At 37.6% G+C, this 22549-nt stretch overlaps 1 protein-coding gene across 3 annotated transcripts in view; it reads left to right on the top strand.

The window, feature by feature from the left end:
• NADK (NAD kinase) overlaps positions 1-17953 on the top strand; it is a 34162-nt gene extending 16209 nt beyond the window's left edge. For 2 of the 3 annotated variants that reach the window (XM_054008938.1, XM_054008939.1), the window contains exons 3-12: positions 846-929; positions 8181-8310; positions 8773-8881; positions 9133-9218; positions 9555-9657; positions 10906-11060; positions 11651-11750; positions 12666-12823; positions 14060-14142; positions 15444-17953. In XM_054008938.1, coding sequence (XP_053864913.1) covers positions 846-929; positions 8181-8310; positions 8773-8881; positions 9133-9218; positions 9555-9657; positions 10906-11060; positions 11651-11750; positions 12666-12823; positions 14060-14142; positions 15444-15588 — 1153 coding nt within the window. In that variant the 3' untranslated portion in view covers positions 15589-17953. Of the gene's footprint in view, positions 1-845; positions 930-4667; positions 5398-8180; positions 8311-8772; positions 8882-9132; positions 9219-9554; positions 9658-10905; positions 11061-11650; positions 11751-12665; positions 12824-14059; positions 14143-15443 lie in introns of those variants that run through there. The other variant, XM_054008940.1, reaches the window with a different exon arrangement.
• The last annotated feature ends 4596 nt before the right edge of the window (positions 17954-22549 follow it).

Below are 22549 nucleotides of genomic sequence, written 5' to 3'. Positions count from 1 at the left end.
GTTGCTTAAGTATTGGTTTAGGATTCATGTTGTATGATTGGAAAAACCTGTCACTAGTCATTCATATTCTTTACAGTAGTTTTGAAAAAAAACCCTAAAAGTTGACTTTCAAGAATTATGTATTTTTAATTCTGATATGGGAGTTTAGTTTTTTAACAATATATGCTTTCACTTTTCACACAGTCAAGAAGAATTTGGCGTTTATATTGTTGATTTTAGTCTTTCATTTTTATGCTCAAGACTTGATTGTCACAGTCAAGTGAGTTTGATCTTCACCTACTATCTCTAGTGGACTTTTGTCCCATTACATAACAGCACATCTACTAGCCTTTGCTCAGGAGAAAACCAGGACTGAAATAACAGGAATGTTGTGGGTCAGGATTGACATACACTGGCAGAACTGTGTAGGGGAAACTTCGCTGTCACTCTGGTATTATTGAGTTTGTGGTGTTTCCTGTGTAGGGAATGGAGGTGAAGCTGGAACAAGTCAAGTAAGTCTGTTTGGTACAGTAGTAGGATACTAGAAGTGTAGTAGTATTTCTACATGCTATACACAGTCTAGATGAGCTTCTACTAATGCTTCAACTGCAATAATCACTGAAGTCAACATATGGTGCTCAAATGCAGCCCTGTAGATACCAGCAACTGCATTTTAACTTTGTGTGTGCAGTTATTTGTGTAGAATTACACTGACTTGCTGATCAGTTGCATACTGAGACTTTAGAAGTGTAATTTCCCCCCACCCTCCTTTTTTACCATAACTACTTCATTATCCAAATTACCTGTGTCTTTGAAGTAGGAATGAATTATATTCCGCATTTCCTTACATGTGTTTCATTTTTCAGGAGGACACGCTCCTTGCATGGACCATGCCCAGTGACCACATTTGGACCAAAGGCATGTATGCTGCAAAACCCTAAAACTATAATGTAAGTACCTCTTTTTCAAATGCACAGTATTATCGTCCTACATTCAGGAGAATATCTTGGTCTGTCTTTTTAATCAATATCCACTGTATTTTACCCAGTGCTTAAACAAAGATTTTTTCAGTTAGCTTAAGAAGTGCCTGTGTAGGGTCTGATGCAGCCAAAAATCTATGTACCATTTGCACCACACAAGCCCTGAAAAATCATCTTGTGAAGAGGACAGATAGTGTATATTGAACTGGACTCTTAAAAGTAAAATCAGTGTGCCTATTGGCTTAATCTTTGTGATTTGGAAAAACATATAAATACAGTCTTGTAAAGTCATTGGTATACCCACCTTGTATCTCTTTGTGATTCATATATTTTGTCAACTTAAAAATCACATTTACGCAGTATCTCACAGTCATGTTTCTGCTTCTCCCCATGTTTAACTAGCTTTTCTTGTGCTGTTACTGACAGCAGCCAGTTGTCTGGGTTACATTTCTTTAGGGGTTGCTTTAATAAAGTGTTTCAGGAATACACCACTTTCTTCCCAGCTCTGCAATCATATCAGCCAACTCCCTCAGCACCCTTGGATACATTAGATGCGGACCCATGGACTTGTGTATGTCCTGCTTTTCTAAATAGTCCTTAACCTGTTCTTTCACCACTGAGGGCTGCTCACCTCCTCCCCATGCTGTGCTGCCCAGTGTAGCAGTCTGGGAGCTGACCTTGTCTGTGAAGACCAAGGCAAAAAAAAAGCATTGAGTACTTCGGCTTTATCCGCATCATCTGTCACTAGATTCAGTAAGGGTCCCACATTTTCCCTGACCACCTTCTTGTTGCTGACATACCTGTAGAAATCCTTCTTGTTACTCTTCAGATCCCTTGCTAGCTGCAACTCTAATTGTGCTTTGGCCTTCCTGATTACACCCCTGCATGCTCGAGCAATATTTTTATAAAGAACAGGAGTACTTGTGGCACCTTAGAGACTAACAAATTTATTAGAGCATAAGCTTTCGTGGGCTACAACTTGGGTTGTAGCCCACGAAAGCTTATGCTCTAATAAATTTGTTAGTCTCTAAGGTGCCACAAGTACTCCTGTTCTTTTTGAGGATACAGACTAACACGGCTGCTACCCTGAAACCTGTCAATATTTTTATAGTCATCTGTCCAAGTTTCCACTTCTTGTAAGCTTCCTTTTGTGTTTAAGCTCACCGAAGATTTCTCTGTTAAGCCAACTTGGTCGCCTGCCATATTTGCTATTCTTTCTGCACATTGGGATGGTTTGTTCCTGCGCCCTCAATAATGCTTCTTTAAAATACAGCCAGCTCTCGTGGACCCCTTTCCCCCTCATATTAGCCTCCCAGGGGATCCTGCCCATCAGTCCCCTGTGAGAGTCAAAGTCTGCTTTTTGAAGTCCAGGGTCCATATTCTGCTGCTCTCCTTTCTTCCTTTTGTCAGGATCCTGAACTCGACCATCTCATGGTCAGTGCTGCCCAGGTTGCCACCCACTTCTACTTGTCCTACCATTTCTTCCCTGTTTGCCCTAGTTGATTCCTCCAGCACTTGCACCAGGAAGTTGTCCCCAACACTCTCCAAAATCTTCCTGCCTTAAACATTGTTAGCGAAGTTTGAAGTCCTGGTGAATGCAGAGGGCAGGGGTAGTACCTGAAACTGCTTTTAACAAATTTTCTAAAACATTAACTAGCTTTCAAATTGACAATGTCCCTTTATGTCCAAGGTTATGCAGTTTTGTTTAGTCTCTGTTTCTCTGGCGAATTTTCTGTAGTGGCTTTGTTTGTATAGCTGTAGTCAAGTTACCTCCAAGTTTCCTCTATTAATGTTTTGTGTTTAAAAGTTTATAAAGCAATTGTTGCTTTTATAGCAACTTAGCTATTTTTTTTTTAATGAATTGTCATAGGTCTGACCCACTGCAGCATGTTGCACTGCCATTATTGTGGTCATAGACTGCCACACTCTGATATTATTCTTTTCTAGACTGGTGAAAACTGGCTTTGTATTGGAGGTTAAAGATCCAGAATTGGAGGATATAAATGTGGCTTGGCAAAATTATTCTAAATTTCATACTTAAGCATTTGATGGTTGATCTAATCAAAATATGTAATACCTCAATTAAATAAGTAATCTTAATGTATTTCTAAAATAGTTTGATCTCGTAGTACAGCTTCTCTAAAGATATATTTGTCAGGATTCTTTGGTTTTTAGCTTCTTAGCAGAATTACAACTGAATAACTTGTAACAACTTTTCCTTATTTATATATAGGGTATATTTATGGCCCACATTTGCCAATTTTCCAATAAGTTTATTTCCAGTTGGCAAAGGGCATGAGCCAGTTCACTTAGAATAATGCAGGGAATTCAAACAGTATTAAGTACATTAGTTATATTCGGGGAAGTCGCACATAATCTGTAATTCTTGGTATCTGAAGTGAATTACATAGAAAAGAACTTTTGTCAGGGCCGCCCAGAGGATTCAGGGGGCCTGGGGCAAAGCAATTTTGGGGCCCCTTCCATTAAAAAAAAGTTGCAATACGATAGAATACTATATTCTTTTAGGGCCTGGGGCCTGCCCCCCTTACCCCCCCCCCCCCCGGGCAGCCCTGACTTTTGTCACTGATGGAGATTGAGCTTCATTGGAAGGGATTCTTTTTTTAGCACAATACTATCTGATAGTGATGGAATCCTTCTCCATTGATTTGAAGTTTAAAGTTATAATGGAGAGAATTGTTTTCTGTAAAGAATCGCAATATCATGTGAATTTGAGGAGTAGTAGATGTTTGAAAATTGAGGCTGTTGGTGTTTTTACCAGATTCCTTTCTCATCCTTTATTTTATTCTTTACTGTTGGCATTCTTGTGTTACTCTACCTATAAATTGGCATTTTTCTCCATTTAAAGACTCGGGGGACACAAAGATTTGCATAGGCATTGTAAAGTGCAGAATCTGCTAATTGGTATCATAATGCGGTAAACACTTCCCCTGTGCTTCTTAGTTTCAAACTGATAGTTCTAGAGTTACAATACTGTAGGTGCATGCTCATGAATTGAAGCATTTTGCCTGTGACACCTGCTGTAGGTGAAACTAAGCTCAACCAGGCAATTTTGCTTATCTCATGCTCTGCTGGTAAAGTTAGTGCAGAAACAAGGCATTACTTCAATACTTCAGGTGGTGTCGGCCAGTTGATATCCGTTGTATAGCAGAAAAATAATGCCTATTTCTCTTGAAGAACAGGAGTACTTGTGGCACCTTAGAGACTAACAAATTTATTAGAGCATAAATATTTCTCTTGAGCAGACCTGAATTCATTCCTAATTTGGTAAATAGAAGTGGGATGAGAGAGAAGGTAAATACCAATTTGGACTAACCATCTTGGTAAATATCTCTTTAAAATAAGTTGGTGGGTGCACTGTTGTTCTAATTTTTAATTTAAAAATTTACAAAGTGAAGTATCTGGGTTTTTAAATGTGCATTTAAAGTAGTAATTTTTCCTCAGTGTGTTGGTGATTTTTCCAGTGAGGGTGTGGAGGAAATTGTAATGTGTAGGCGGGTCTTTAACTTCCTTTCGCCCTCTGTCAACCGGAGTCTGTGGCTCTGATTGTAATTTGTTTAAAATTTTGCTTACATCATGTATTTCACCACCTGATTGTGGCAAATATACTCCTCCCCATGGGCTGACCCAGAGCTGTACAATATAATGATAGCATGTCAAGATTAGTCCAGTACAGAGACTGTAGGCAGTACTAAGAGCACTCTGATTGCCAAGAAAAAGACAGCTCATGCAGTGTTCAGAATTGCTGGGGAGATAAGGACATTCTCAGGTCATATGAGAGAAAGGCCGTTTAGAAATCTAAACGGTAAATGATAGTTTCAGCTTTTAAGAATTGTATTTTTAAAGTCAGATTTTTTTTTTTCCAGATTGTCATTTAAAATACTTTCAGCAAGAGGAATGTAACTGAAAATCCTAGAATAGAGTGCAAAGGCAGCAGTTGGTATAAAAGCACAAAATCTGAGTCTTTTTACATTGCTAGTGTTTGACAGAATTGAAGAGTTTGTTTGTGGAAAAGCTATTGAAATGACGGAATGGAATAAATTTTAATGAAATCAAATACTGTATTTTTGTTTAAATACTATATTTTTGGTAGCTTTTAAGCTCAGTTAAACTTTTTTGAAAGGGTTTTTTGCAAATGAAAGACATTAGGATGCGTCTAAATACTTTTTTGTAGCACTTCAATAAGGAATTTTTCTTTGAAGCAGCAAAAACATTTTATCAGGACTATTTGAAACATTCAACTGGATATCTACTTCAGACAAAAATGATTTGTTTAAGGTAGTAGTTCAGCTAAAAATGATTAGGTCAAGGCCTTTTCTGGAGTTTTCTCTCGAGCACTTGCACGACTTTTGAAGAAAGCCATGAAAATCTTTAAGCATGTTATGAATGATCCCTCATTTAATAGAATTGCATGGAAATGGTGAGTACAGTGAAATAATAAGCTGTTTGTCTTGTTTGTTTGAATAAAGTCCATATAAGTTCTGATGTGTTCTCAGATTACTAAGTGACATCGTAATGATACAATCTGCAGTTCTTACAGCTGACAGAGAACCAACCTGATTATGTTGAAATGTCTTTATCCTGTCGCTCTCTGTTACAGATATGAGGATATTCTAATTTACTTTCTGAAAATGTGTAGAGGAGAAACAATATTGTTTCCTTCGTGGTCATTAATGTTGAAAATGACTTGTAAAATTTGAATCCCTTTTCCTTTTGCAGTTGTTTTTGCAGCAATTAAAAATTAATCTCAAATGTGCTGCTTGTGACTTTTCTTCATTGTTCAGTTCCTTATTCCTTCAGGATTTATTTTTAAAAACAGTTCAGTTAGTAGTTGGATGGTGAAATTGGAGGAGATTTGAAAGTGTGTAGTTACCTTAGTTTGTGATAACCTTTGAAACTAAATACTTTTGTCTTCAAAACTGAAACATCTAACAGGATTAAATATAGTGGAGAAAAGGATGGAGGAAACTGAAGGCCTTGTAGATGGTATAGGGTACATGAGTTCTGATCCCTGTTCTCACCTTTACATTCTGTTGTTACATCTATATAAAAAAATACAGTACTGTTTGTCAGCGACTATGTACTTGGTGTTTCGGTATCTCACTACAGTCTGTAGTTAATGCTATATATCTACATACAATATACGTATAAGCAATTCTGGATATAGGAGCTGATCTTTTCAGCTTTTATTTTGCAATTCCGGATAGCTTAATGAAACTTTGATCCTATGTGTGTTGGAGATGCCAGGAGGTATAAAACAGCTGTTTGTTTTAACCTCGATCTTCCAAAAGATGGCTATTCCAAATCTATTTGCAAATTTGGCTTGTTCAGCATTTGCATTAATCCACTTTTCTGCCTAGATTACATCTACAGCATGTGGAAAAAGATGAGATGCTTATAAACTGCTAAGCACAAGTGTGAAATTATTTACTTAGCTTTAGACATTCATGCTAAAGAAATAGAGCAGAATGTAGATGTGTTCCCTAAATCAGCTAAATGTATTATGGAGCCACAGTTGTTGCCTCATATTTAGGGTTACAACTGAGGTTCCATTACAGATTTTTCCCTCCCAAAAAATCCACAAAAAGTTATATTGGTCTAATTGTTAGATTAGATCTGAGGCTAAGGTTGTTTCTGTAAAATTAGAAGTGAGTTTGACAAACTGAAAAGTGAATTGGACAGTAAAAGTCTTTTTTAAAGGAAAATATGCACTCTCATATAGCAAGAACCTCAGTGAAGTTTTTGTGTAGGAATAGAATAACTTGAACAGCTGTTTAACTAAGCTAATTAGTTATTCCTTCTGAGTAGCACTCTTGTAATATCTCTGAAGAGGAAATATAAAATGTTTACGTAGGGAACTTCCCAGACTAGAGCTGAAATATTTAAAATTTCCCTTTACAACTCTTGACAAGTTTTGGTTTTAATTATTTCAGATTGAGACTCTCATTGATTAAAATGCTTTCCCTCTTTTTACTCTACGGCCGTTTTGGATGAATTTGATGGCTATGTTCAAGTCTGAAGAAAAACTGTAGGATTGATGATCTGTAGGATTTAAAATTGAGCTATAAATGGTTTTGGCTGAAGCTTGGTAGGTAAATTGGAGTGGCTATATCAAAATACTAAGGGAAACGTACCTTTAAAATAATTGAGAGAAAACTGTTTACCGTTCTTTAGATTGATATAGACCCATGCTGACTATTACAGTGTTGGATGAAAAGCATAGGTAGTCTTTCATGTTACTGTGCTCTCAGATTTACAATTGAATGCTTCTCCACTCTGATAGTCCAAATGGAATGGCCTCTAATGCAAGAGACGGGAGCACAGTTGCTGGAAGTCTGTTAGGGTATGTCTACACAGCAACTACACACCTGTGGGTGGCCCATGCCAACCGACTTCGACTCATGGGGCTTGGGCTGCAGGGCTGTTTCAGGGCTGTGCAGACTTCTGGGCTCAGGCTGCAGCCCTGGCTGTGGGACCTGCAAGGTGGGAGGTTCCCAGAGCTTGGGCTGCAAGCCAAGCCCAGAAGTCTACACTGCTATGAAACAGCCCCGCGACCCTAGCCTAAGTCAGCTGGCATGGGCCAGCCATGGGTACATACTTGCTGTGTAGACACTACCCTTAGTGGAGTGGTTTGTAGTTCAAGAAAGGGCTTTAGTAGCTAATTATGCTCCCAGCAGAAACAAAGGACCCATGTTCTCAAACTTCTCTAGCATGTTTGAACCTGCAGGAGTGGGCACCTTAATGTTACTTGAGTCTGTCAACTCAGTGGGGAAATAAGAATTGCTATACTGGGGCAGAAAAATGGTCCCTCTAGTCAGAACCCTATACAGTATAAAGCAGTGAGTGCTGTTTGGCTCCAAGAAAACCGCTTTAATTATAAATCACTGTATAATTGTTTAGTTGCATCTTTCCGGACCTTTCATGATTAAAACTTAGAACGTTTTCTTAATACAGACTGAACAGAATGTTCTCAATGAAAAGTGCAATCACATATTTGCTGAAAGCTGGTGTGGCGTTGCATTGTAGCCAATCTGATCTCTTTACTAGATTAAATTTAGCTATCGTATTAAGGTTTTTCATGATTGATTCATCTCTCTTTTAGTTCAGCATACTTTGACTAAAGGGGACTGTTAACTTGATGGTCATGAAATTACAATCCATTTTCCCACATATAATAATTATACTGTTGATTTCCCTCCACAGGCATATTCAGGACCCAGCAAGTCAGCGGTTGACATGGAACAAACCTCCAAAGAGTGTCCTTGTTATCAAAAAGATTCGCGATGCCAGTCTGCTCCAGCCTTTTAAAGAACTCTGTGTATATCTTACTGAGGTAATTCAAATAAATAATGAAGGAATGAATAAATAAGTCAGTACATATAAGAGAAAAACAGAAATAATAAATTGTTAAACTTTAAAACAAGTGACTCTCTTGCTATAAGAGCTCAGCTTAATTTAGCTTAAAGGAATCTGCTTCTTTAACATAGATGAATAGGATAAATATTCATTTCATTATGCCTTGAGAAAAATATTAGCAAACATTACCATATCACAAGCATGTAATGAAAATTCCAAAGTTTAGTGTCATTAATTCAATCGTTATGTGGCCTTCATATGACAATAAGTGTAATGCTTAAATGCTACAGGATTGTAACAATACATACAGAAGTAGGCAATCAGTCTTGTAATATTTTACATCATTATATGTTTTAAACTAATAGAATATTGCTGAGGTTCAGGCACTTGTCATTTCATTAGCAGATTTTTTTTTAGTAAATAATTATGCTTCTTTTAGGAGAACAACATGATAGTTTATGTAGAAAAAAAAGTGCTAGAAGACCCAGCCATAGTTAATGATGATAATTTTGGACCAGTGAAGAAGAAATTTTGCACTTTCAGAGAAGGTACAGTAATGATTTCTTAAAATCTAGGTTTACTGCCTTTTAATCCTGTTTCCTTAGTGATCCATTCAAATTAATCAGAATTGTTTGATGGAAACCTATTCTTGATAAACCCATGTAGCTGTTGATAGCCTGCTGTCAATTATTTACTCTTGTAAATTAGCATCCGTGTGCTGCACCAAATTTATATCCATAAATTTAAACCTTTGATACATTATGTAAATTAAACCTTTATTGTCAATGTTATCCTCTAGATTATGATGATATCTCCAATCAGATAGACTTTATCATATGCCTGGGAGGAGATGGTACCTTGCTTTATGCTTCTTCGCTTTTTCAGGTGAGTCCTATAGGGAATAGTTATTAGAGGTCCTCTCCCTAAACAAGTCCTCTATATGTTAGAAACAGTCTTGAAGTTTTCTGCCATGTTGTATTTATTTTATTCTGCTCCCGCCAAGTCTCCCCTTTCATCCAAAAAGCATGAGGGCTACTTAGTTGAATTATACCTTTTGTTTTTACTATTATGCACAACTGAAGTAAAACCCGTAATTAAGATATTTGCAGACAGATTGGGCTGTAATATGGTACCTCTTACACATTAAAAAGCATGGAAATAACATAACTGTTTGATTTGTGCAACATTTAACAGCTTCCCAATTCTTCTTTCTATTGACAGGGTAGCGTACCTCCGGTTATGGCTTTTCATCTGGGATCTCTTGGATTTCTTACCCCCTTTAACTTTGAGAACTTTCAGTCCCAAGTTACTCAAGTTATAGAAGGTAAGTCTTCTAATGCCTTTGCTGCTTTTTAGAGAGTTATCCTGTATTTGTCTTGTTAGAGTTTTTCTTTAAAATAGGACTCAGCTGACCTATCAAAAATAAATACATAGATATTTTATTAACTTTCAATATTGTTTTCCTCACTTATTTGTAAAGTTGGAATGATCCAGAGATCACTTCTTGGTTATGGTGTGTAAGGAAAGAATATAGAACTAATGTTTTGCACAATTTATGAGTATAAAATGCAAAAACCTAGATCTAATGGCATGGACATACGCTAGATGACCCAACCACCTGTAACTTCTCTGTTTTTGTAAACAATGCCATGTTAAAATGGTAAGAAATCAAGCATCCAAAAGTCAGAAAATTAAAAAAAATTTTCTTCTAGAATGTTATTTTGTGACTCTAATATAGCCAATTATATTGATATATATTGATATGTTAAATAGTAAACCGTTCAAGTTTACATGGAGTATGGAAAAATGTGTGTGACTGAGTTAGCACTGAAGGAAAAATCTTAACTTTTGAAGTTTGACTCTTAAGTGCTTGATTTCTCAACCTGAAAGTTGCATTTACAGTAGTTCTTGGTATTTAAATTGTGTTTGAAATAAAATAAAAAAACTGATGTCACTGGGAAATACAGCTGCTCAGGTTGCACCCCAAAATTAAGACATCCAAACATGTTAACAGAATTCTCATGTTGCTAAATTGTTGTCTTTCATAGTTCATACCTTTTTAAAAATGAATTGATTGTCTTCATGCTTGTCTTACTTACATCTCCCTGAGGATTATCAAACAAGCCAACTACAAAGTTTCTATCTTCAGCTGCTTTAGGTTATGTACATGTAAATTCTCAGATTTCTCATTAGAACATATGGGGGAAAGTGGGTTTTTATGCTTATATTATTCAAATTTGACTCAAGTTTTGCTCATTCCTACAAAAAAATTTCTATTTTTAATTAAGACAAAGGATGGAAAATTCTCCTGCAGAAAGAAGAACAGGAGTACTTGTGGCACCTTAGAGACTAACAAATTTATTAGAGCATAAGCTTTTGTGGACTACAGCCCACTTCTTCAGATGCATAACATTATTAGCAACTGAAAAATGGGGGGAAAACATTTCACAGTGAATGCTACCAGCTTGGTGTGAAAATATTGCAGTTCCTGATAATGTAGTAGGTGCCACTCTGGAGTGAGTGTGTGTGTGTGTGTGGTATTTGTTTTTCTTCACTTATTTTTTTCTTATAGGCAATGCAGCGCTTGTTCTCCGGAGCAGACTGAAAGTGAAAGTAGTAAAGGAACACAGAGAGAAGAAGACATTGATACAAAATGGTATTGAAGAAAATGGAGTGATCTCTACAAGTCTAGAGATGGAAATGGGCAAGCATATCATGCAATATCAGGTCTGAATAGCATAAAATGGGAAATAAGCGAAAGAACTAAGAAATAATTCAGTCTTCACTTGAGATAATCTCCAGTTCTCTTTTGTGTACTGTATCTACACCCAATTATATTAACCCAGTATTATGACGCCTATGATATCTGATTCCACATAATTTCCAGAATGGTTACTAAAGCTAATGGAAAAAAGGGTGGGTGGAGTGTGCAGAAGCAACCTCATTGTGTTTAATTTCTGTAATATTCTGTATCTGCACCAGAGGTTTCCTTACTTTTTGAAAACCAAGAAATTACAGTAATCTTTACCACTGAATCTCCCACTAATTCATATAAGCAAAGGGAAAATCTATCAACGCTAATGGAAACTGGCTTTTGGAAAGTAATTTTTGATCCACTGCACCAAATAATCATTACAACTGGTGATCACTAAAACAAAAGTATGTCTCTCCAAGACTAAGTTGGCTGACATTATAATGGGGTGGTGGGGGGGGGGGTGCTAACCTTTTCAAAGATCTGGGAGACATACTTAACTGGTCACTTGTCAAATATTATGCTGCCAGGGAAATAACTAACTAGTGGTATTGTACATTGTCAGGTCCTAAATGAAGTTGTTGTGGATCGAGGTCCTTCCTCCTACCTTTCCAATGTGGATGTTTTTCTAGATGGACATCACATAACCACAGTTCAAGGTGACGGTAAGGCCATTTCATAATCAAAAAGCTTACAGCCTGTTCCTGTCTTAACAGTATGAGGTAATCAGCTCTTATTTAGGTTGCTCCTACTTTTTTTAAAAAACGGTGCATTGTTTTATGAGGTAGAAATCAAGGCCTTGGCTTCTGCTCCTGGGTTGTTGAAAACTAAGTGTTCAGAGGAGTGGTGAGTTTCATTTAGACAATTGTTGCAGTCCATAGAGCAGCACTGAAAGCAGAAAAGAGGCTTACAGATTGTATCTTATTATGTGGAGGCCTAGTGTCAAGTCACCACTTGTTTGTGTAGGGGAATTAGGGACAAAAGGCAAGCGGGGGAGGGGGAGATGGTTGGGGAAGATCCTGGAGTTGAATGTCTGAGTTTGCTGAAATCTTAAGATCTTTTAATGAAGTCACTACTTATTTAATATTAGCACTTCACCTGCAAAACTCTTCAGAAACATTAATCCTTCTATCCCTCTAAGAAAAGTAAATATTATCTGCATTATACAAAGGGGCAAGCTGAGGCACAGTAGTTTTACGTGACTCGCCCAAGGCTGTAGAGGTGTAGTCTGTGTCAGTGCTAGGACTGGGAAAGTTGTTTCTGGCTCGCGGTCGTGTGTTTATTACCACATCTGTCATATGAAATGCGAGTTGGTGGTTTAGGCCTTTCTATTTCACCAATTTAACTTTTTTATAAGGAATCTTTTAAAGCATTTAGCTAAAAATTCCAGCCTCTTCTACACCTGTGTTGAGTGGAGGAGAAATCCAGCTAATGACTAAAGTCAGAAAGAACTTTTTTTTTTTTTTTTTTTTAAGTATTTTCTAATGAAGGAAGTGCAACAGTCCTGTTTCTTAGCCTCGTTTTAAATAACAGCATCGAGCCAAGCAGCCACACAGATAAAACTCTTGTTCCCTTCACAGGCGTGATCGTCTCCACACCAACTGGTAGCACGGCTTATGCGGCTGCAGCGGGAGCATCAATGATTCATCCAAATGTTCCTGCAATAATGATCACCCCAATCTGCCCTCACTCACTGTCCTTCAGGCCCATTGTTGTTCCTGCAGGAGTTGAGCTCAAGGTTAAATTGTGTTCCTTCGTTTTTTAAAGTTAGAAACTTATGGAGATAACTGTTGAATGTGTTCATTATTATCCACCATGCCAAAACATGACTGAAAACTGTAGAACTTTGTCAAGTACTCTTGAAGCAACATATACTTGTTTAGAAGAATAAACTTCTAGTCACTTCTCAACTGACTTGCACCCTATATAGTCCTCTGTACCTATGCAAAGTGGGTATAAATACACTACCATTCTAATTAGTAATAGTGTTTTATATCCATTTTGCATAGATGTAGATGTCTACACAAGGTGAAAAGCAGTGAAGGATCAGACCCTAGTGTCAAAAGTCTTTCACGGGTGTGTAGTGAAAGTGGTATTAGCACATCTGTTACAAACTCTTTGTCTTTTACTACTGTGGTTAAATATAGTTCTGCAGAAAAATTTGGCAGGCAAGGTCTTGGTACAGAGTGGATTTTGTTTTCACAAATACATTTTTGAGTTCAAAATAATGCCAGGTGTTTTGCGTTTATTAATTTATATAACTGAAACAGTTGTATAGTAATCTATAATATGGAAGTCTTGGGCTATTTCTTAGAGGGGGTGGGGCAGAAAAAGTGGCCAGGAGAGTGAGCATGCTGGGTGGAGTTTAAAGAAATGGTAAGATTTTATTTCATGGATTTGTTGCTTATTATTGGCATCTCTATAAACCCACAATTATCTACACAGTAGATGATAATGCTATTATGGTGCTAGTTGATCACTTCATGGCATCTCTTATTTAGAAGAAAAACTGTCTTAAATTTGCAAGCCTTAGATTCACCCTGCATCAAAATTCAAATTTATTATTCTAGAATGCAGATTAGACTCTGTTCTGTGGAGAATTTCATAAGCTCATCTCATTGAATTGGGTCATGTATTGACTTTTATGTCAAGCTCAGGTCTTTTGTAACTGGAATGCCTTTGGTAAATCAGCTTATTGCCATCATTAGGAAAAGGCTTCAATGTACATATAATAAGGGGACGTATATGTTGCACATGAAGTAAATTGTATATAAAATATTAAACTTTTATGCATAATATGCCAAACCTTTCAGTAAAAAATGTCAGGAGAGGAAGCTAAATTTCTGTACAACAATTAGATCACTGAAGAGTAATAACAAAAGTGTAATATTCAGGGGAGTGCTTCCTCTTTGCCCTTTAGCTACAAACGCTCTTATTATTTCATTCTTGAGTCTTCTGCTTTTCTCTTCCTCAGATCATGCTGTCCCCTGATGCCAGGAACACAGCATGGGTTTCATTTGATGGGAGGAAGAGACAGGAAGTCTGCCATGGAGACAGGTGAAGATTTTTCTTTGACTGTTATGACCTTCCTTCATAATATTGACACAAGTATCTGCAGCCACACTTTCAAACTTGGGTTATAGTAAGCAAATGATTGAGGGCTTTATGATAGGCCAACATGACCCTTAAATTTCAAGCTGAATTAAAAATGCTATATTGTTTCAGGCATTTTCTCACTTGAAGAAAAAAATTTTCAGTCACATTTTAAAAACAAAGGAAGTGTCAGGAAAAACCATACACACCTTACTTAATGCATGTCCTTAAAGAATTCTGTGGACTTCAACTTATGGTCCTGATCATGAGACCTGTTGAGCCCAGTGAGGTGAATGTGAGTTTCATGTACTCTGTACCTCTCCGGATAAGACCATGTTTGTGTCCTGTGCCATTGGCAAAGCTGATAAAACATCATAAAGAGCAAATGCATCCCTTTGTTGTGCTCAAACGTATAGAACAGCAGATGCATTGATGGACTCTTGCTACTTTCAGTGACAGGATTCTGCAGCACATGAGACACAGTGCTGTGGCTGAAAGGACTTAACCTCTTGACAGATACAATGAAATGTGAGCGCCCAGAGAGGATACGCTAAGAAAAAAATGCAAATTGTCTTCTGCTCAGTGTGGTGTTTTCCGTGGTAGACCAGTCATGCTGTGTGACACACTGCCTTTGTTTCATATTTGTGGGCAGGCAGGGAATTGGGAAATTGCTAGGCTCTTGCACTTGGAGTCTTCTGTATTGCCCTGACCACTTGAAAAATGGAGGGGACGGACAGATTAGGTGAACAGCAAGACTCGGAGATCCCAATCTTAGATTTGGTGATTGGTCCTTTAGTAGAAAAGTTAGACTCTAGTATTTGCTGCCCTTATTTTTGAAATTTTAAGATCATGGTGACAGTTTAATATTTTAAGGTGTTAAATTTTGAGTTGGTCTAAAGGTGAGGTGCTTAAACCCCAGCAAGGGGTAAGATGAGAGAGGATCATGGGCAAGGCAGGTTGGCCTAGAACCCTCTGCTCCCAAGAGCTTTGATTTACAGAATCTCTCAACATTTGTAAAGCACTCTGCTCGTTGTATTATTTAGGCACTGTGCCCCATCTTTGTCACCCCCAGACTTTGGAAACTGACCATTCTCCAAAGGATTGAATGCTTAGTGATGTAGCCAGTGTCCCAAGGGTGTATTTAAAAGAAAGAAAGATAGATAAATCTGGGAATCCAGGACTGTTTGATTCTGTAACCACAAATGTACAGTTTTACTACTATTTATCCTCCCTCTTTACTAACTGAGGGTATTCCTGTATTGCAGTATTAGCATCACTACCTCTTGCTATCCCCTCCCTTCGATCTGTTTCCGAGATCCTGTGAGTGACTGGTTTGAAAGCCTGGCTGAGTGTTTACACTGGAATGTTCGGAAGAAGCAAAATCACTTTGCTGTTGAAGAAGAATTTTGAATGTCGACACCTAATGAGACTTATGGGAACTTAAAATGGCAGTATCCCTTGTATAAAAATGTTTGTTCAGCCTAGGGGAAATAGACCAATACATATATTTTTAAATAGTGTTGTACCTCACTCATATCAGTCTGTTCTGCTGATGACCAGAAATTATCATGTTGCTTCCTGTCTCCTGAGAATAGGAGTGGAAGAATTCAGAATCTGATTTTTTTAAAATTTATAATGGATTGGTATTTTTAATCAATATCAACACACAGATCTACAAACCACCTCAAACACAATTGTAACAAGTAATTTGCAGACTAGCATTATAGGATGTACCCAGATACATAATAGAAAAATGGCGTTAAAATATTTGTTAATTTGGTAGATTTGTAATTCCGTGGTTAAGACTTCTCATCTAAAACTCAAAGGATTTTTTCTTTTTAAAATGCTCTTTGTTAACTTAAATGAATGCATGGTAGTCAAAATGTCATCCCATCAGGTGAACTACTTAAATATTTTGCCTTTCCATAAAAATATAGCAACAATTAGGGGAAAGAACCACTATACAGATACTCTTCAGATACAACTTATTATCAAAAATACAGATAGTTTTGTAAGTATTGAGAACCCTTTTTCTTTCTGTCCATTTGAACTAACATCATTTAGGGTCCCCATAGGCAGCATTGACAACTGCATGGGTGGACAAACTGGTAAAGTGGCATACTTCTTTGTTGATGAGCTAATTATGCCTGAGCAGTTCCCTGCTTTTTGAGCATGTTTGTGACCCTTAGAAAAGGTTTGGGTTTTTTCTTTTCTCTTTTTAACCCTTTGGGATAAGCAGCAGCATTTGAGGTTGTAAACTACAGATTTTTCATAAGTGCTCATTGTTGACCCAACAAGCAGTCTCTCTTCTAGGATGGCTGTATTGTTCTTCTTTTGAACCACTAATTATGTTAGTCTCACATTCTATATTAGGATCTGAATGCTCTTCACGCCCATTGAAGATAAGTGTGCTCCTATCAGGATTGAACTTTGAGTAGGGAGAAAAGGGATACTGCATTGATAGGCTGATCAGAAACAGGACACATTCCCAGCATAGTAGCGATGGTGCCTTCAGGACACTTCAAGATATTTTAAGTCTTGTATGTACTTTTTTAAGAGTCTTTCAAATGTTTCTAACCTGTTTATGTACATATTTTATTGTACATGCTTTTATGAAAACAAGTAGTTTGAAAAAAAAAAAGGGTTTGTACTGCAATCACTTTTACTAAAAATCAAACTCAGTTATAATGTTTACATTTATGTTCTCTGTGGTGCAGTCTCTCATAACCATATTGTTCAAATCCTAGCATCTTCATGTATCTCTGCATAGACCATTAAAAGGGATGGAGGTTCTCTGCTAATCTTGAAGTCTACAGCATATTATTGCAGAGGAATCTGTGTCTTACTGATTAAGTGTGGGATTTCAAAGAAGCTCTATTGAACTTTCATGGTTGTCTTGCTCTTGTTAGTGTTTGTGCAGTCAGGGGTAACAATGGGAGATGTATTAATTCCCATGCTCTACCTACCCTGCAGTCCTCTGATTCATGGGCTAATGTCTTTTTTTGTTTTGTTTTTGCATGTTGCCCTGGTCTGTGTAATTTTGTCAAATCAAGGTGAGAGCACTCTGCATAAAGCAGCAGATTTAAACTCTCTGGTAATGGTGTAAATCACGCTAATATTGTGTTAATATAAATTCATGTTCAGTTTGTAAATGTTTTGTTAACTAGAATATTGGTTGAATTCCGTCTGGACCAGCAAAATTTGTTACACCTTTGAGTATGTTCAGACAGCTTTAGATCTTTGTTTTTCACTTGAATTTACAGTATAAATGTTATATCACTGTTTAAAGTTGCTTACGGGTTTTTTAGCCGACAAAGTATTCAATTTTCGAACAGCTGTTTGCTTTCTGAGCTACAGAAACATATTTTGTTTTGGAAAAAGATACATTTCCCTATTTAAAAATGCAATAATTGAGAAAAGGAACAGAGTAGAGCCTTTAATTTTAAGATTTAGTATATAAATTTACTAAAATGAATGAGAATGGACAGGAAGTGAAAAAATAAACCATTTGAGAAAATAAGGCAAAATAAGTAAAAATAAGCCTTATATAAAGCAGTTGTTTTTTTTTTTTTTTTTAAAAAAAGCTAAAACCTAGCATTTTAGCACCTTTTTTATTTGTGCTTTTTTATAATAGTAAATATAATTCATTACATGGAGCAAATTGTGGAAATTAAGTTTTCAATGTACATTTCATAAAATGTAATCTCTAAAACTGTATGTAACTACTCCCTCTAAATTTGACTTGTGTTTCTTATTAAAATTAATCTAACATACACGGGCAGTTGCATTATTTGGCTCTGAGCAAAATTTCTTCATAGTTTTGCCTATAAAAGCCACCTTGATGACAAAAATCTGTGGATTGCTACACAGCTGAAAGAAAGAGCTACAGTCATGACTACAGGGAAGAAAGTAACCTGGTGGATTTATGCTTCAGTTTTCACTTCGGACAAGATACTTAATCCTGTTTTCTTACCAGCTTTGCTTAAACAAAAAACCCCAAACAGTGAGTTGTATTTTAATACTTTAAGAATGTATCTAATTGTAAGAATGCCCCTCCCCACGCCCACTCCCAAGACCCATCTCTCCTAATTGGCCATACACAAGCAGGTTGCTAAGACCTGGTGTATACTGAAATGTTTGTGGTAACATAGCTATATCAGCAAAAAGAACAACGAGTACTTGTGGCACCTTAGAGACGAACAAATTTATTTGGACATAAGCTTTCGTGGGCTAAAACCCACTTCATCGGATGCATGCAGTGGAAAATACAGTAGGAAGATATATGTGTGTGTGTGTGTATATGTACATATACACACACAACATGAAAAAATGGGGGTTGCCATACCAACTCTAACGAGACTAATCAATTAAGGTGGGCTATTATCAGCAGGTGGAAAAAATAATAGCTCACCTTAATTGATTAATTTTGCTGATATAGACTAACATTGCTACCACTCTGATAGCTATGTCAGTTAGAGGCATTATTCTTCCGCCACCCCTTACTGATACAGCTATTCTGGCAAAAGCCCTAGTGTAGATGCAGTTATACTGGCAAAAAACTCCTTTTGCCATTATAGCTTACTCTGTTTGTGGAAATGGTTTAAGCTGTATCAGCAAAAGACCTCTTTTACTGAGACAAACTGCATCTCTACTAGCGTGCGGGTTGCTGGTGTAACTATACCAGCAAACCCTCTCATACGCAGACAGGGCCTAAGATTTGTAACTTACTCCTTTGAAAGGAAAAATGAGTTGGTGGTCTCCAAAACTTAAAGAAAGAAAAAGGAAAATGTAAGTTATTGAAGAACTAAAACTGACGTTTTATAGTATAATCCAGCGTATACTGACATTTTAAAAATCCTAATGTTTCACGTTAACGCTTTGGAAACTTGTTACATATTGCTGAAATATCAAATACTTTTCAAACCTTTCAATAAACTTTTTTAAAGGTTGGCTTTATGCATCAGCATTTGATCGGTCTCTAGATCATAGAAATAGATACGCAGTTATTTCTCGAAAGTACAGTGTGTTTTAGGGTACATATTGAACACTAGTTTCTATAGTGTCACTCATATATGGAGGTGCAACTGAGCATGTGTGCACTCATGAGAAAAGACTTCCAATCTTTAAGGAAAGGTACAAAATAAGCTTCTGGCATTTGCTGTATAGGCTAAAACAAGAGCATTGTGTTCACGTAGCTACACTGAATTTCTTAAGGATCCAAGAGAAGAAAAATTACAAGAGCCAGGGATAAAGAATTAGTGAAATTAAGGACAAGCTCTGAGACACTGGGAAGAATACTAAACACAATCCTTCCATGCAAAATTTGACTCAAAGAAGTTTATGAATGAACATTTAGCTCTGATGCCAGATAGCTCATCCTGACATGTACCCAGTGATAAATACTTAAGGAATCTTTAATTAGCTTGGGAATCTAAGGCATCCTTACAGGATTTCTTGATTAGCCTAGCCTGTAACCTGTCCAACAAAGCAACAGCTGGTGCATATTCCCAGGCCACGTGAAGGGGATTGTCCAGCAGTGAAGGAAATTCAGTGTTTGCTGCACCTGGTTAACATAGCTGGTTTTGAATGGTGTATCCACACAGAGTTGACATGCCTGAGATTATGTGCCAGGAGGGCTTTCACTTCCTCAGTGCAGAGACATGTCTCACCAGTTGAGAAACATTGTTATTTGTAACCAAAGCACCGCCCAAAACCACACCCAGACCTTCACATGACTGTGATTCCTTTTCTTGCCTCTACTGTGCGGGAATAGCATTGCCCCATCAAGGGACTCATTTGGCTGAACTCAACTTGCTGACAGCATAACTCCCACAATTGTTTACATATCGGTCACAAGCTCTCTCTTTCTCTCTCCTGTCAAAATGAGTGTTCCAAATAACATTTCCAGTTTTAAATTACTGGGTTTTAAGTGGCAAAAAAAACCCTTAGATTTACCCCAGTCGTCAAAAACACATACGGCCTGTAATTTTTCTTGCAGGTTGAGGAGGAAGAAGCACAAAAGGGGACCACTTATATTCATAACAAAATGCTTTACAGGAATGCCTGTAATCCCCAGAAACCTAGCATTTCCAGTTTGTATTTAAAGTAGCAATAAAATCGGAGCTATTTGGCTACCTGGACCACTCCCATTTAAACCAGTGGAAACTGCATGTGTATATCTGAGAGGAGAATTTGGTTCACTGATCGGGGCCTGGCCCCTCTTCCCCGCCCCCACCCCCCCATCATGTCATCCAGTTAATTTAAAAGAAATAGGGCCAAATTCTGCTTTTGTGCAGCCCCAATGTTCATGGGATTTAAAGGGTGCAAATTAGGAGAATTTGGCCCAAAAAAGTTGACAGTAGGGAACTATCTTTCTGATGTCCTGCCCTTGTATAACATTTTTTTTTTTCTTTCAAAGATCAACGTGTACTAAAAAGGTGGGAGGGGGGAATATATAGTGCAGTTGCAATAGCATTCTTCAGTTGGATTATCTCACAATAAACACCACTGTTAAGATGCTTTGACAGGCATTTATATCCACAATAACAATTCATGCCATATTGTTATATTCAAGCACTTGCAAAGTTCGAAGGCCTAAAATGTTGTCTTTTCTTCTGTATTTGTTTTCCAAATTCATGTGCTTCTCTGTGGGGTGTGTTCCAAATCAAATTCTTTGATTTTGTTTTGTTTTTTGTTTTTCTTTCCCCTAAAGCCAAATCAGTGTCTGATGCCAGCAGTATACAATAATCCTTTGCAAATTCAAACATCTCAAAGGGGGCTGGTAGTCAGTAAGGAGAGAAGATGGTAGTAAAAATAAAATAGATGACCTTAGACCTGAAGCAGTGGTCCTTGCTCAAGCAGAGCTCACACTGACCTCAATAGGAGATCTGTCTGAGCAAGGACTGTGGGGCCAAGTCCCTTTGGGTCTTTTTCTGAAGAAAATTAGAGTCTAAAACCAGGGAAATGGAAATAAATACTGCCAAGAACTTAGAAAGATGGTCTGGGGAAGTCAGCATGTTGAGCAATTGCTCTAGATATCTGTGGTTAGAAACAGCTCTGAGGAAAGAGCCATGGGTCAGATGATCATACAAAAAAAAAAAAAAACCTCTTTCTTCTATTGTGTGCACTTATAATTTTCATGGGTGTGAACCATTAGCCTCTTCAAATCCTATTCAGAGAAACTTTTGAGAGCTGATGACAGGGGTTGGGTTGACAGTTTGAGCGAGGTCTTCAGCCAGCTTTACTCAGTAACAGCTGACATGGGGCACATTTGAACCCGTGACCTGAAGGTGAAAGGCACTACAACCCTAACTCCATGCTGCCCAAGGTAAAGTTTGTTGATAGCTGTAGTCCCGTTAGATTCTGTATAAAATAGCTGGGATTCATTTGTTGGGAACAAATGATCCCATTCTTGCCGTATCAATGCTTTTGTATTCTGGTTGCTGGTGGAGTAAGGCTGGATTTTCAGCTCGAGAGCTAGATTCAATTCTTGTCTTAGTCATTGGTGAAAGTGATTTTGTCTCACCCTGGTCTGTAATGATTCAATCTGCTCAAGAGTGGCCTAGGATTGGAATATCTGGGACATGATGGAAAGTGTTGCAGGTCAGGCTTGGAGCACGTTGGCAGAGCCAGTGAGAGGGGTGCAGGACTGGTATAACTGGGTGTGCTGCAGATCATGATTCCAATGCACAGGTGTAACTGTATGTGGGGAAACTTGCATGGTTCAAACCCATGGGATGCCTGCTTCAACCAACCCTACTTGTCCCTCACTTGCACATGCACTGAATTCACTAACAAGCTTCGCTTTAACAAAAGCTTTTATTGCTCAGATATTAATGTTGACAGTTATGCTGAGCTGGTAACTAAAGAATAAACATTTATGGGGCTTCAGGGACTCCGGTGGCACCTTAAAGACTAACAGATTTATTTGGGCATCAGCTTTCATAGAAGTGGGTTTTTTACCCACAAAAGCTGATGCCCAAATAAATGTTAGTCTTTAAGGAGCCACCGGATTCCCTGTTGTTTTTGTGGATACAGACTAACACGGCTACCCCCTGATACTTGACATACATGGGGCTGTTAATGTGCTTTTAAAATGAACTCAATAGGTAGCTTGTTACTCTTAAGTTTTTGTTTTTTTAATGAGTTCAATGTGAAATGTAGCATAGAGACTGCCAGAGGAGCTCAACAAGACCTCAGTCGGGGATAAGAACCTTTTATTCTTAAAAGGTGAAGGTTAATTCCCTGAGGCATAACAACACATTGTTGCTTTCTAGATTGTTTGTGTGTAGTCACAGCTGTGTTACTTCTAGTTATAAAACCATTTCTGCTATCACGTTGTTAGGAGGAGGATGTGAGAGAGGAATAGTAA

Source organism: Malaclemys terrapin, chromosome 19, assembly GCF_027887155.1.
Source record: "Malaclemys terrapin pileata isolate rMalTer1 chromosome 19, rMalTer1.hap1, whole genome shotgun sequence".
Taxonomy (NCBI): domain Eukaryota; kingdom Metazoa; phylum Chordata; order Testudines; family Emydidae; genus Malaclemys; species Malaclemys terrapin.
The sequence above is the reverse complement of the archived record's forward strand: the minus strand, read 5'-3'. Positions and strand labels throughout refer to the sequence as shown.